The sequence below is a fragment of the Mchenga conophoros genome, linkage group LG13, assembly GCF_057382185.1.
Source record: "Mchenga conophoros isolate Kocher_MC1m ecotype Shallow Benthic linkage group LG13, M_conophoros_male_GT1.1, whole genome shotgun sequence".
NCBI lineage: Eukaryota > Metazoa > Chordata > Actinopteri > Cichliformes > Cichlidae > Mchenga > Mchenga conophoros.
In genome coordinates this window covers 3,108,979-3,124,642 of record NC_140538.1, presented here as the reverse complement: position 1 = coordinate 3,124,642, position 15,664 = coordinate 3,108,979, and the positions used below count along the sequence as shown (strand labels likewise).

General features: G+C 45.1%; 1 protein-coding gene across 1 annotated transcript; it reads right to left on the bottom strand.

Moving 5' to 3' along the window:
* Nucleotides 1–6,660: 6,660 nt before the first annotated feature.
* Nucleotides 6,661–15,169, bottom strand: cyp26c1 (cytochrome P450, family 26, subfamily C, polypeptide 1). The gene is made up of 7 exons (XM_085296084.1): nucleotides 15,052–15,169; nucleotides 13,962–14,317; nucleotides 12,453–12,677; nucleotides 12,029–12,304; nucleotides 11,747–11,905; nucleotides 10,521–10,928; nucleotides 6,661–8,606 (listed from the first exon to the last, which is right to left on the bottom strand). Exons 2-7 carry the CDS (start codon nucleotides 14,166–14,168, stop codon nucleotides 8,262–8,264), a joined length of 1,620 nt encoding a protein of 539 aa, XP_085152210.1. The 5' UTR covers nucleotides 14,169–14,317; nucleotides 15,052–15,169; the 3' UTR covers nucleotides 6,661–8,261.
* Between the last annotated feature and the right edge of the window lie 495 nt (nucleotides 15,170–15,664).

The following is a 15,664-nucleotide window of genomic DNA, read 5'->3' as shown; positions in this document are numbered from 1 at the left end:
CGGGACTCGAAATCTGGACCCTGGTCACTATGCAATTTTTCTGGGATGCCATAGTGTACCATAAAGTTCTCCCACAGACACCTTGCCACTGTGCGGGCCTTTTGATTAGGTGTTGGGATAGCAACTGCAAATTTAGTGAAGTGGTCCGTGATCACCAATATATCTTTGGTTCCACTCCTGTCAGCTTCCAGGGACAAGAAGTCCATGCACAAGAGTTCAAGAGGTCGTGTCGTATTAATGTTGACCAAGGGGGCCGCTCTTTCAGGCCGTGCCTTCCTCCGCACGCACCTGCCACACGTCTTCACTTTCCTTTCCACATCCAAAGCCATCCTTGGCCAATAAAATCTTGACCTTACAAGGTCCAGTGTACGGTCGACTCCCATGTGACCCATATGGTCATGCAGGCTGGTGAGAACTGTGTTGCGAAGCTCAGCTGGAAGTACAAGCTGGTAGGTTTTCTGGGACCCCTCTTGGCGTCGCCGGTACAAGACATTGTTGCGGCGCTCAAGACGGTTAAGCTCTCGGAGGAGCAGTGGAAGCTCAGGGAACTGTGTGCGCACGGTTGGAGGTGGTGTGTCCCCATATTCGATCTGAGAAATAACATGCTTTATACACTGATCGGCTCTTTGCTCGTCTGCCAGCTCTGCCTCAGTTAGATGGGGAATGGTTGGCAGACCTCCAAACTGTTCCTCTTGCCCATAGCTATCAGGTACAGCACTAGGAGACACAGCAAGCACCTCCACCAAGGCAACACAATCTGCATCTGCCTCTCTTTCATTGTCAGGACTGACGCTGTAGGTGAACTGCCTCTCACAGATTGCTTTCACCACAGACTGATTTACAGCATTGATGTTGTCTGGATCACAAAGGTGATCTTGAGTGAACTGTTGTATGCGTTCAATCTCTTTTTGTGATTTCAGGTCGTCCGCTAGCCCTCCGTGTGGTCTGCGTGATAATCCATCCGCATCTCCATTCTGCTTCCCTGGACGATAGAGGAGTTTGAAAGAGAATGTGGACAGTGCTGCTAGCCACCTATAGCTAGTTGCGTCAAGTTTTGCTGAAGTCAGAATGTAAGTCAGCGGATTACTATCCGTTACAACAGTGAAGTGGTTGCCGTAGAGATAGTCGCTGAACTTTTCTGTAACTGACCACTTGAGCGCCAGAAACTCCAACTTGTGCGCTGGATAGCGATTTTCGCTCCGTGACAGCCCTCTACTTGCATAGCCTATGACTCTAAGTTGTCCCTCTTGCTCCTGATACAATACAGCACCAAGCCCGGTGGTACTGGCGTCGGTGTGCAGTATATAGGGTTTCTGGGGGTCAGCGAAGGCAAGTACAGGGGCAGTGGTGAGACTTTGGATGACTGACTCGAAGGCTTCCTGGCAAGCTGGCGTCCAGCGACCTCCGAAAGGGTCTTTTGGGTCATGGTACTGATGTGCACTTTGTCTTGCGTTTACTTTTGATTTCTTGTGGCTAGGTGGGTACCCTGAAGTTAAGTTGTGGAGAGGTTTCACAATGCTGGAATACCCCTTAACGAACCTTCTATAATACCCAGCAAAACCAAGGAACGACTTTAACTCTCGCAGGGTCTGTGGGACAGGCCATGTTTTAAGGGCCGAAATCTTCTCAGGGTCAGTCCGAACTCCATTTCTGGAGACCACATGTCCCAGATAACGGACTGAAGTCTGGAAGAAGACACATTTCTCTGGTGACAGCTTTAACCCAAACTCTTTTAGACGAGTGAGCACTTTCATGAGTCTTTCTTCGTGTTCCTCAAGGGTTCGGGAGAATACTATCACGTCATCAAGAAAGACCAATGCATCCTTCAAATGCATATCCCCCATGCACCGCTCCATTAACCGCTGGAACGTGCTGGGGGCGTTCGTTACACCCTGAGGCATTCTGTTGAACTCCCAGAAGCCGAGAGGGCACACAAAGGCCGTCTTCGGTTTGTCTGCTTCTTCGACCTCGATCTGGTAGTACCCTGATTTTAGATCAAGAACAGAGAACCACTGTGAACCATTGAGGGCTGAGAATGTGTCCTCTAGCTTCGGAAGGCTGTACGCATCTTTTATAGTCTGAAGGTTTAGACGCCTATAATCGATGCACAACCGGACTTGGCCGTTCTTTTTCCGGACTACCACTATGGGTGACGCAAATGGGGACTCGGACTCTCTAATAACTCCTGCATCAAGGAGTTCCTGAATGTGCTTCCGGATAGCCTCAATGTCCCGTGGGTGGATTGGCCGGGCACGTAGTTTGAAAGGCGTGCCATCCGAAAGTTTTATATGATGTCGCACCTGGTCCGTCCGGCCAAAATCCAGGTCGTGCTGTGCAAACACCTCAGGCATGCCGCTGAGCTGCTGAGTGATGCGCTGTTTCCATTCCAATGGAACTGGGGAGTCACCAAAATTGAAGGTTATGGTGGGCTCTTGGAAAGACGGAGTCTCTGGAGTTCTCTGGGATAGTTCTGACTGTTTGGTCTTGTTGTGTTCCTTTAATAGGATGGTCTGATAAGCACTAACCTCTGCAATAGTACACTTGGCAGGGATGACAATGTCGTGGTCAGACTCGTTGCTTATAACAACTGGCAACTTGTGGGGCCGCCGCTGGGGAAAGTCCACCAGACCGGCTTTAAGTAGCAGGCCACCGGGCAAGGGGGACGATGACGGGTACTCAATTACAACTGATTTTTCATCCTGAAGGCCCTCGCCAAGGGCGACTCCCTCCACCACTACAGTTGAACCAGCTGGAATGACTTGAGGCATCTTGCCAAGTAGCTTCACTACCCCCTGATGGGTGTCACTTGTCTGCTTCCGTCTCAACTCAATGATTTTGAAGACTACTTTGTAGCCATGTGGGAGGGGTTGACGATTGGCTAAGTCAGTCTCTGAGTAGATGTCGAACAGTACATCTAGGGTGTTTGTGCCTATGAGCATGAGGGATTGTGAAGTGTCAGGGACGATTAAAGCAAGTGTGTTTACATCTACTGGAACACCTATAAAGTCCTTTGGAAAAGTTATGGTCATTTCTATATAGCCAAAGTAAGGCACTAGCTGGCCATTAGCACCTTCCACTTCTAAGAGGTCATGTAGTGGCTTGATCTTTTGCTCTGAAAGGTGCTGCTGGTAAAATGACTCAGGAACAGTGGTAACTTGGGAGCCTGAGTCAAGAAGACAGTTGACTTCTTCACCTCTCACAGTCACTTGAGCTGTACTTCTGGTACCAATCAACTGTTTAGGGAGTTGGAAAGATTGGTTCTGCTCTGAATGGTTTAAGCCAGAACATGTTTGTGCTTTGACAGTCTTTGCTGGGGTACTTACTTTGTTAACCTCAGCTGTGATTTTGTCACCATTGTTTACGTCTGAGGGACGTTGTTGACTCTCCTCAGCTCCTGTTTGTCCCACAACAGGAACTGTTAGATGTTTAAAGGTGAATCTGTACAATCTCGCGCTTCCCACTGGCGTTGTTTCTCCTCCAACTGCTTCTTTTTTTCTGCTACTAGGTTGGGGTTAGCGGGGTCAACACAGCATGGAGCGATATGTCCATCTTCACCGCAGTTGAAACAATACCAGGGCTTGGGTCTGCCCCTTTGCCTCTTTGAAGTCTGTCTTTGCATACGTCCATCTACACCATGTGGCTTTGACATCTTACTCTGCGGCTTCCCTGCAGGGTCCTTGCTGTTTGCAAACTTTGTTTTTTTCTGTGACATGAATGTAGTTAGTTGACTTTGCAGACTCGCCACCTGCTTTCGCAGATCCTCAATAGCAGTAATGCTACTCCCATGTTTCTCCTCTGGTTCACAAACATGTGCACCCTGGAACTGTAACTGAGTTCTCTGCTTTGTGGTGCCAATGTGTTTTCTCATACGGTTAGTTTTTGCTTGCTGTCGATCTTCCTCAGAGCGAATCATTAACAACAGGTCTGAGAATTGGGGTGGGCTGCTCTTCTTTTGCTCAAGTTGCAGGGCGCTGAGTAGGTCGTTGTCCCAACATCCCCTGCAGAACTGTTTAAGTAGATGTTTGTCCACTTCTTCACATGCGACTCCCCCCCTCTTCGTGGCTCTGTTTAATGCTAGCTGTAGCCGGTGAAGGTAAGTGGATGACTTCTCACCTGGATCTTGAAGGGTGTTCAGGAATTGAGCGAAAAGTTCCTCACCATCTTCTACAGTGCCAAAGGCTGAATCTAGAAGCTGCAAATAAGTCACAGGTGGTGACTCAGGCCGCAAACTCTTAACTATATCAGCTGCTGGTGGGAGCAGGCTCTCATGGATCTTTCTGGATATTTGCAGGGGGGACATGCTGGGATCATTTTGGAGCAGTTCAATTTATGTGCGCCATGTGTCATAATCAGTTTCATTGTTAGGTCTGGGAACCTTACCGGAGAAGGAACGGAGTCTCACCTGGGACTGGATGTGTGGGACAACATCTTGCCTTCGTACGATATGCTCTACCACAACCTTCTGAATGTCAGGTGGGTTCAAGTCACTTACTGAGAGGGACGCTGCTCTCCTTCCATTAGTGAGGGGAACATCATCAGTGGCACCAGTATCACTTGGTGTAACATCTGAATGTGAGGTGTGACACTGTCGCTCTTTAGAAGCGGGCGGAGATACAACAGTGGTCTCGACATACGTGGGAGAAGGTTCTTCAGTGGTAGGTCGCATGGCTTCAACATCCTCCCCAATCTGACACATCATCTCCTTCAGCACCTCACCGTAGTCTTTGCCACTCAGCTTGGCTAGTTCCTTGAGTTCCGCCAAGTAGGTTTTTGTAACATTACTCCCAACCGTGGTAGTGTACATGCTACTGAGTGTTTTAATTTCATAGACAACGCTGGGATCAGCTTGTGCTGTGTATGTGTATGGTAAACGAGGTTCTAAACCTTCTAAGGCTGAACTGCTAGAGTATTCTACGATCAGGTTTTGGTAGAAGTTGGACAGTGAATCATCAACAAAAAGGACTCTTGTAATTTTACCATACTGTTTCAGAAAGTCAATGACCTGTTCATCTTTCTCAGATACCTGTGTTATCCCAGCGACAACAACCGCATTAGGTATTTTGACACCAGACTTTTGTATGAAATCCATGCTGGTCATTGCCTCAATATTGATGCTCAAATCAATTGGCTCCTGGCTGGCTCGCCACTTCTGTAACCAACTTTAAGGTATAAAGGTGAATTACAGCGCAATAATTACTTGGGCTCGTAATAAGACCCTGGCCAGAATCAGAAGACACCAAATTCGTATGGAGCCAAAGTATTGAGCAGCAATAATGACCTGGACACAATGTTAACTTTTGAGTAGCCACTCTTGTATTGTTACAAAGTATAACAGGTATTTGTCCAATTTGTACAGATAAAGTATAAAATAAAATAAATAGTGTGCACACTCAACAAAATAAAAGTACTCGTTGGGGCCCTTTAAGAATTTAGAGTTAAGCTGGCGATAGCCAACTTCAAAGGTCCTTGTGAGTGTAACTGGAATGTATGAGTGTGTGGTGTGTATCTTCTTTGGGGTAGATCGTCCTCAAAGTGGTTGGCTCGCCATCTATCACAACCAGAATATCGTCCTGGTCCTTGGACTTTTCCGTCCTCTCCAAAAAAACCTGACCGTTGCTCTGTTTCACAAAAGCCCAACACACACTGGCGTTGGAATTGCAGCAGCTCTCCGGATGAAAGGTGAGTGGTTAGCCGACGTTGCCTCTCTCCTTCATCCAGCCACTCGACTCCGGACTTCCAGCAGGTAAGTAGGCTGGCTTTCCTTCCTCTCAATCCTGAGTTTTCCTCTCTTTTGTCCGTGGATTTCTCGGTTTGAGTAGCAGATGCCTCCACTCCTCTTGCTGAGATAAGAAAAACCCGGGACACCATGCACCTCCACCTCACTTCCTGGCTGACAGGGTCAATGCGGCCTGGGTAGGCTCTGATTGGTTGCTGAGCTAGGTGCCCTCACGTGGGGTGAACTGAGAGGTGCATTCAATGGTCATAGGAAATACGACGCTTGTTGATGTGGACAGTTAATATAAAGAGAATAAGTATGATATTTTTCATCTGGGCTACACCTAACATCACACAGATCCATTTATGCTAACGTTACAGCGCAGGTATTCTGCTGTATTCTCCTGGACGATAGGTGTCGCCACTCAGGCAAGAACCGCCACATCAGTTCAGATACAGGAGAAGAAGTTATAACTGTCCTGCGTTTTTAAACTGTTGCAACATCTCCTTCTGTATAATCTGTGAATCTCTGACCTGCTGTACTGATAAATCATTAAAACACACTGTTTACAGCTGCAGCAGCAGTGACATCACACACCAGGTTACAAAAGTCAAGAGGTGGACGACCAGCAGAAGCCGACTAGCAACAGCTGTGTCGTATGCTGCCGATCACGAGGCACTGCCCACTGGGTGTAAAATGGCCTTTAATGGGATGGACTCACTTTTTTAAGTGAGCCTCGAGTGGCCATTAGAGGAACTGCAGTATCTGGGACCTCTACGTTGGCTGAAGGATGTCTCCAGAGTGAGTTTTCTTGCTTTTATTTTTTTTTTCTTTCAAAAATTGCATTTACTTTTAGTTACCTTCTCTGCTAGTTTTAGTTTTCTGATTTATAATTTAAAAAACAAGTAGTGAAGGGCTATATTTGAGGGTTTTAGAAAGGTCGTAATAGGGATCACATTTCAAACACACTTTATGAAGACTCACGATCACAATGTAGACATCTCAACCTTGATTAGCATAAATACCAACACCTTTTGGATGCTCAAATTTGTAAAGAAGTCTAATTGAATGTTTTTTTCTTTAGTTTTACTTTGAAGTTTACGTTGAATAAGCTACAGTCGTGTTGGGTCAAACCTCTGCTTTCTTGGCCTCTTCTCAGACACAGGATGTGACAAACTGTGACAAATTTAGTTTAGCATCTTCTAATTTACTCTTTACATCAACTGTACAGCAGCTACATGTGATACACTCAATGAACGCACAAACAGGACAAATTTACACAGACTCCTTAAAGCAAAGAAAGTGCTATCTCCTTCCACAAATCCATCCACACCTCAGATTTCACAGCGCATCTATTAGACAGTCCTAGAATTAGACCAGTAAAAACAATAATAAAAAGTATAACTTTACTCTCAGTATATGCCGCTCTAAACAATAAAATATTTCTATGTTCTAGCAGTGATAAAGGTGTTATGGGCTTTACTAGTTAGTGTCTCTATCTATAAATTGTTACAGATAAAAGTACAACAGATATGATACATCGGCATTTTAAATACAGCTTATTCATAATGCTACTTCATTTGATACACATATAATAGCACTGTTAAGGATAGATAACATTCGTATAAAATGAACTTTATGTTCGGGTAGTTCCTGGTTGTCGGTTCAGCCTCACACATCCGGTCTCTCCAGTGTCCATTATGAGCATTCAGATATGGTTCTATTACAGAAAATCACATTTCAGCCTTAATCAAACTGTCACATTTCAAAGCTTGTTTCTCCACGTGGAGCTGCCTCGCAGCCAGTGCCATGCTCAGAGGCACTTCAGAGGCAACATGAAGTCCTAAGAAGTGAACAAAGGCAAAGTTCTAAATATAAGCTAGCAGATATACAGTACGTAGCACTTGGATATGTCCATAGTGATGATGTAAAAAGCTTATTTTATCAGGAAGGAGTGCAGAAAGGCGAAGATGCCAAGGCAGAGTGCAACAGGAAAGACAGGCAGCAGAAAATCATGACGCCACGTGTTTGTTTCACTGGATTTGAGTGGAAAGAAACATCCCTGAAACTGGATATATAGAAAATATACTGGTAAAAGATTATTAAAGTAGCGTGAAGGGAGGGTTTAAGAGTCCCTGAATAACTGTTTGTCCTCTGGATAGAAACTATTGCTAGTGACATGCGGTCCACTCATGACAGCAAAACTTAATCTCCTGTTTGAAAACTAGCAGGAAAAATGCTGCAAATTTTCATATTTTAATAACTTAAAATGTGTGTAAAAGTAAGTAAATGCTGGGAAACATGTAACATGGTTAAAATGTGCTTGTGCTACAACAGAAAGTCGTTTCTTAGGTTTGGGTCAGACCACTGAAGAAATGAAGTAACCCCCCACCCACCCATGTCCATGCAGATGAAAGGGGGCCTAAACTGCACCATCAGGACAGGCGAGGTCATTTTCTCTTTTCCTAGAGAGTTCCCAGAAGCAGGAAAGGTCAAACTGCCTCCCTGGTTGAGTTTCTCAGTGTCTATTTGCCTGTTTTTTTCTCTAAAGCTGGTAGTTGTAGGAAAAATGCACGTGCAGCCCGTTTACTGGGTGCACTATTGGCACTGTTTGCATCTTGGGGAAGTTCTCTGTAGCAAGGGTCCATTTGCAAGTCCCAATCAGCTCCACAGCGAGAGTCTTTAGGATGATCTGAGCCAGTTCTTTCCCTACGCAGCTCCGCACTCCGCCACCGAACGGCACGTAGCTGAACCGGGCCGACCGGCACTCATCCCGATCTGGGCTGAACCGTTCCGGGTCAAACAGCTCCGGGCTCTGGAAGACTGCTGCAGTCTCATGGGTGTCCCGGATACTGTACATTACACTCCAACCTTTTGGGATCTGGTAGCCCTGCAGAATAAGAAAGGCATTTCATTTTGATGATAGTGATATAAACTCTGACTCAGGGTTCTAAAACAGTTTCTGGACCTTGGTAATATAGCCACTGTCGGCAAAGGTTTACAAAACAATGCAGAGAAAATGTTGAAATTGAAAAAGTCAAAATTTTATTGTTTGGATGATTTTTAATTATTATTATAATTCTCAAAATCAAAGACTCACAAGTGAAAAATACAAATTATTTCAAGAGTCTTATGATGTTGACCTTTTAGTTTCTGCCTGACATAGAAAGCTGGAGGCTTTAGCGTGTTGAAAACTTCTTCATTCATTTGGTTTTCAGCTTCATTCATTCAGTCAGTCACTCATTATCCTGCTAATCCAGACTTCTCTATAAACTAATCCCAGTTATTTCTGCAGAGTTAGGATTTCCTTGTTTAGGTTCCAGAAGCACTCACTTGACCGAACAGGCATAAAGACATTTGCAGGAGCACAATTACGTCGTGCCTATACAAGTTAATACCGTGAGAAATAATTAGCATCACGCGCTCTATAATAGTACGGTGGAAATTTCTCTGCTATCGCTTTAAACGTCACTTGTCCTTTTTCAATGAAGGCAGCAAATTGGGGGCACACTGAGGGCAGGGAGGGGTTTTTAAAAGCAGTTTCCCAGGAGGGGCCGTCAAAGCGTAGACAGCCACGCCTCCGAACAAAGAGCCAAAATCAAAATTCAATAGACGCAAGGTTCGCTCTGCCTCCAGCATGAAGTTCTCTGAGAGCAATTCGATTCTGCGATGGACTAAATCACCCTCAGACTCACTGAGTGTCCACAAGGAGGCGTTCGACACATGTCAAACTTTAGCTTTGCTTCTACGGTAAAGAAGATAATGGCTACAGGCAGCTGGGTTTAGACGGACAGGATTGGTAAACAACAAAAACCCTCCCAAAAGGTCATTGTGTTATTGTATTACTCCAACAGAAGTATGAAAAGTGTCCAAGAATTTGTACCAGCTGTTATTATTTATTAAGCTTTGGCTACTGGGCAAGTCTTTGTGCTATTGACGACTTGCCGGACAAAACCCAGTTTGTGATTTTTTTTTTTTGCTAATTTAATGGTCTGCCTCATTGAGGACTGAACTCTGAGCTTGTAAAACAGAAACGTTCCTTTCGTTGTTTCAAGCTAAAACATATACAGACATTTTATGGGGCCGTCAGCGGCTGGTAGCCAGTTAGAACATTTAACATTTGGCCCAAACCTACTGGATAAAACTATATGTTCATCTGTACTGGTTAAGGTTCAAAAAATATTGTCTAAGCATACTGTAGTTACCAACTGGATGGCTATCGGCTATTAGCTATTATTAGCTATTATTGGCTAAGTCTATCAATAGGGGTTTTTTTTGTGCAACTGATTGTTTTGGGGTTTTGTTTGCTGCCTCCTTGACATGTTAACTATGTAAATAATTAGCTTGCAAAGCACAATTGTTAAATACCACCAGAACGGTGCTTCCTTCAGTTTTTGTTGTGTCAAGCTAGTATAGAGAGTTGCTGATGACATTTACTGGGGCACATATATCAGCGAGCACCAGTTGCTGACTGTAGCCCAAACCTGTTGCATACACCACATCTCCACCCATACTGGTTGGACTAAATGTTATAGACTGTTATCTAAATGTATTTTAGTTGGAAATTTGACAGTTCTATATCATGTATCAGCAATTAATCGAGCCAATCGCTCGTTGGCGTATTTTTAGTTGAGCATTCATAAATTTCCCGCACAGCCCTTGTCAGTTCCAGGAGCAGAGACATGGAGATGATCCCTTTGGGATGAATAAGATTTAAATTCCTTTGTATTTGATAAAAATATATTGAGTTCTTTGTAAAACTATACAAATAAGTAAAATCTTCCTACCAGAGACTCAAACTTACATCTAGTTCAAACGTCTGCAGAGCTGTTCGGTAACCGCCAGAGACTGGCGGAAGGAAGCGGAGGACCTCTTTGACGACACAGTCGATGTAGCGGAGCTGGCTGAGCTTCTCCAGGCTCAGCCAGGGTACATGAGACTGCGACCGCGGGAAACCGTCTTCGTCTCTCTGATTCCGACACCCTCTGTTTAGCAGGCAGGTTGTTTCTGCGTCAGTGGCGCCCTCCTCTGTTTCCATGGTGACACCAGATTGAATGCAGCTGTTGTGAGATTCATAGCCGAGGTCTTCCGCCTCCAGTTCAACTCTGGCCTTGTCCACCACTGCTGGGTGGCGAAGAAGCTGCAGAACCAGTGATGTGGAGGCGCTGGCTGTGGTGGAGTGAGCAGCAAAGATCAGCTCCACTGCTGTTTCCTGCAAGAAGGGAGGTGGATGGGTTGGGTGGATGTCACCTGAACATACTGCTCTCAGGTTCACAGTCAGACCCGTGAGGTCCCTGAACGTCAACTGAGAGCCAAATAGCTTGCTCACAAATAATGTACCATCGGTGCACGACTGACCTTTTACCAAATTATCTGGCTCAATCGTTTTCACTCAGCGTTGACCATTAAAAACATCTTTAGCATGATTAAATGTACCTGTATGAACTGATGGACTTCTTTTCTCGGGCTGTTTTTTATTACAACCAAAAATGAATCAGTAACTGCCCCTACAGGTAAATTCTGAAGCTTTTAAAATTTCCCATATAAGGTGTTTTCTAACGAGCGACCTAATGAGACTACAGATTCACCACCATCATGCTGAACACAGAAGGCTCAGTCACAAAACTGGGTTTTAGTTTGTTTATAGCCTCAGATTTATGTTTTACTTTTGGTAATTGCTTCAAAAATCATAAAAAGCCTTTTATTTCTCACCATTAGCATCAATTTTAATGTCTACAGTGGTGTTCGAGTATCGCTTAGTGATAGCATAAATCACAAAAACTTCCTGAGATTGCAGCGGCCGCTGTGCTGTGCAGGAGCAGTATTTTAGACGCCAGCCGGTTTCAGAGTGTCCTGCTCATTGACAAACTGTGCCTAAGTGGTGGTTAAATATGACTGAGTGGGTCACAAAAACACTCAGTGTGTGCACACTCTGCACATCTGCATCTCAGTGTTGTCTTGTCCTATCATGACTTTCAGAAAGTGAGGCTGGCACATCCTTCCCCGCACTGTGGACATTAACTCTGGTACCTTGAGCTCCTGCATGCTGAGCTGCTGGTCGTTCTCCTTAGCGCTGGACAACATGTAATCAAAGGCGTCGTTATATTCCTCGTCCATGTGCTGCCGCTCCCTCTTCTCTTCAATGATTTTCTCCATGTGGGCGTGCAGGATTTCTCTGGCTTTTATCCCCTGACAGAAAAAGATTGACAAATTGCAAAGAATTCATGTGAAAGCCAACATGAATGACATTAATCGGCTTTTAATACCACGTTATCCATGTAGATTACACATAATGTCTTTAAGCTCCCCCACCTTGCGTAACCCACTAAGCGGGGCATCTATTGGCAGAGAGAAGAGGTTGTTCATCAGCTGCTCGAAGATCTTAGCCAGGTAAACAATCCGTTCCTCCTCCAGCTTCAGACCCAACAGGACCCTGACCGCGATGCGGAACGTCAGGGACTTGGCTGCACTGTACACGTCGACGGCGCCCGGCTCTGAGCACCACTTGGCGATTTCAGATTTGATGACGTCCTGAAGCCGGGGCAGGTAGGACTCCAGAGCACTCCGGCTAAACACTTTGGCCAGAATCTTGAAAGACATAAGGAAATGGAGAGAAAGGGGTCATGAAAAGTTCACAGCTTGTGCCCAGCAGACAACACCTTTTAGTGAAACCCGGAGCAGAACAGACAGTTTGTGAATCCAAACATCAGTTCAACTTCCTGCTACACCTTCTTACTTTTCGCTTCCTCTTGTGGAGGTCTCCGATGGAGTTGACCAGGGTGTTGGGTCCCAGGATGATGCGTGTGCTCTGAGGCCACTGGGTGCACACCAGGCTGTGTTCCCCCAGCAGGATCTTGCGGATGTTTTCTGCACCCGTCACCCTGATGACCGGCTTCCCCAGGAGGTGGGTCTTAAACACATTTCCGTGACGCTCTCGCCTCGAGATGTGGAAGTTTGAACCCTGGAGGGTAGAAAGAGATATAAACTTTGTCATGAAGCAATGACTCATTAATACTTTTAGGCCAAATAAAACTGCAACAACTTTTTATACAAACACTTGGAGTCTCTCTCTGTTTTTGTCCTTTGGTGCAGGGAGTAATACACACAGCTGTGTCACTTGTTTTGGTTTCTTTTTGTTTTGTTTTTTTCCTCAGTAATATCTTCATTTCTTAGAACAAGAACATTTTTCAGAGGAAAATCTTTCTTTTTGCACCATTTTGGTCAAACCAGCTACTTTTACTTTTTTTAATCTGTCATTTTATTTTACATAAAAACAGGCTGTCTCTGTTAATCTTTTTAACATGATAAACTTACATTAGGTAACATAGTTTGTGGTTAATTATAAACAACATACAGTCCAATATGACTTCAAGTGGGTCAGACTATTAAAACAGCTCCATAATATAATAACCTACATTTCTTTAAATATAAATGATCTAAGAACATTTAATGGACCATCCATTTGCACAAAGCTTGAGATACTTTTATAAAACATTTTCAACAGCATGTGCCTGAGGGATGACAGTGGATCTGCCCAAACCTTCACATGTAGACTTTTTGTAAGTAAACTGCTTATTTTACTCGCGATTCAAACAGCTTGCAGAGATATTTTTTTTAAATTCCGTAAGCTTTATACATTTTACTCCTTTTCAGTCATGCTTGCATCAGCTCACCAAGTGATGCAGTGCATTAAGCTGACAAATTAAAGATTTTAACGACTTTACTGAAATGCCTCTTACATTCACTCCTCCCACTCGGGTTAGATTAACAGTTTGTGACCCTAAACTTTAGGGCAGGGGTGCATGTAGATAATATTAACAAGTGAAAACTAATGAGTTGGTGGGAGCGATTTAAGAAGGCGAAAATTTGGAGATGGGGAAATACGCGTGAGCTGTAAGGATGTGGAGAGGATGGATGAGAGGTGAATTCTTTTCTGTAGGGAAGACAGAGAGGGAAGGAGCGAGGTGGAAGAATTGAACAGAATTCTGTTTTTGCTCCATAACAAAGAATTACGCGCGGAGCATAAAGTCCGCACATGTCGCATCAACATCTGAACTGAACCCGCACAACAATCTGCTTCTCGAAACTTCCCGCGTTTCTTAACAAAGTATCGACACCGTGATTATTCAAACTTCCAGCAGTCCCGCGTGGATTAGAAGCCAATAACAGATGAGCATAGCTAAGGAAACACACACCTGCATTTTGGGGCTTAAAAATAAATAAACAAAAACTCGAGCTTACTCACCTGGAACAACCAGTGGAAAGTCTCTCCGACCAGTGGCCAGCCCATGGAGCCTCTCGGCAGCGGCAGGCGGCTCTCTTTGTCCCGAGTCAGACTCCAGCGGAGGCTCCACAGCTGCCGGGTCAGTGCCAGCAGCAGGACCGCGGAGAGAAGCGAAGTGAGCGCGGTGGCCAAGGCCGACAGCACTCCAAACTGAGGCAGGGGCAACATCTCCTCCGCGCTGGTCCGTTTCCCAGCATCCACCTGTGTCTGCGCGCTGAAATTGTCTGGGCTGTGCGTAAAGCTTCTCCCTGTCCGTCTGTCCGGAACTCTTTTTCTATTCCTCCTTTTTCCTTTTTTTCTCTGGTCTCCTGTAAAAGCTGCCCAAATAAAAACAAAAGGTCCGGGTGTGTTTACCCTCCGCTGCCCCAGAAATTACTCATTCAGCTCATCTCCGGAGAGAGCCAATGTAAACAGTTATTACAGCTAGTTAGACCAAAACAATGACGACCATTACGCAGAAATATGCAGAGATGGCGCACACGTCTGCGATCATTTTTTCCAATTAAAACAAACTGTAGAGTGCGTCTCTTATAGCCTGACATTATTTTTAAAGCTGCGTGCATGTTAAAGAGTTTGCGCAGGCAGACGCACCTTTGAAAGAAATAAAAAGCCGATCATTGCGGATGGATGCGCCTGCACACACTCACACTCTGACTCTGGGCGAGCTACATGACAAACGTGCTCCTCTCCTGCGAGGAAACTCCCCTTCATTCCGCTGTCGCTGCTCCTTCAAAATGAGGAGTAGCTGTCAAGTATTCCAAATAGTTTTACAGGTTTGCGTGCGCCAGCTTGTCTATTAGGTTATGCACCTTTATAGGTACAGTTGAGGGGGCTCAGCCACCCTAACCCCCCGGGCGGCACAGAGTTTATAGAGCAGTGGCAATAAATCAGGTTTTAAAAAGAGGCAGAAGGAATAAAAGAGGGATTTGAATACAGTTGACTACAGTACGGAGCGAGGGGAAAAGTTCAGCAAATTGCTCTCTAGCTCTGATTTTCCCAGTAAATGAAGTAAGACGTTAGAGAGTTCGGTCCTTTTCAGATTCAAACTTACCTCCAAGCAGCTTCCTCTGAGCGCACGGTGACAGAAATCCGTTCAGGGTTTGGGGGAAAGTTTCTTTCTCGGCTCCTCTGAGAGAGACCGATGCCTGCTCCTCCACAGTGAGCGGGCTGCAGGGGGTTTTATAGAAAAAGCAGCGTGATCCACCTTCAATTGTGACGTTGGTTTGAATATGTTAAAAGGGCTCGGTGTTTCATTCACAGCGCTGCAGAGAGAGAGGGAAGCAAGAAAGAGGAAAACGTTTGGAGAGACGCAGCAGTGCGTCCTCAGTGTGTGTGTGTGTGTGTGTGTGTGTGTGTGTGTGGTGGGGGTGGCAGCGAGTGGAGGGGAAATCTGCAGGTATGTCCAATTAGTTGTGCAGAGGTTTCAGACAGGAGCTCCGTTTAAATTCAGAGCGAAGAAAATGGATCAGAGGCAAAAATTCACGACTGCATTCGACTTTAAATTTTCCAACAAATAACAAAGAAATCCGGCATTAAATGCGCAAGATCCAAAGTTTAACCCAATATTTTTGAATTCATTTCTTTAAATTTCAGCGATAAGTTTTGATCCTTGTTCCTCCAGAAAGAGGGGGAAACAGAATCTCTCACCCGAAATCTATGAGCCA

Excerpts from the sequence above, each read along its gene's own strand:
- cyp26c1 (XM_085296084.1), bottom strand. The coding sequence starts at position 14,168 with ATGTTGCCCCTGCCTCAGTTTGGAGTGCTGTCGGCCTTGGCCACCGCG. Across the intron at positions 12,305-12,452 it reads TCCACAAGAGGAAGCGAAAA|ATTCTGGCCAAAGTGTTTAG; the intron begins GTAAGAAGGTGT and ends ATGTCTTTCAAG. Across the intron at positions 11,906-12,028 it reads CGCTTAGTGGGTTACGCAAG|GGGATAAAAGCCAGAGAAAT; the intron begins GTGGGGGAGCTT and ends TTTTTCTGTCAG.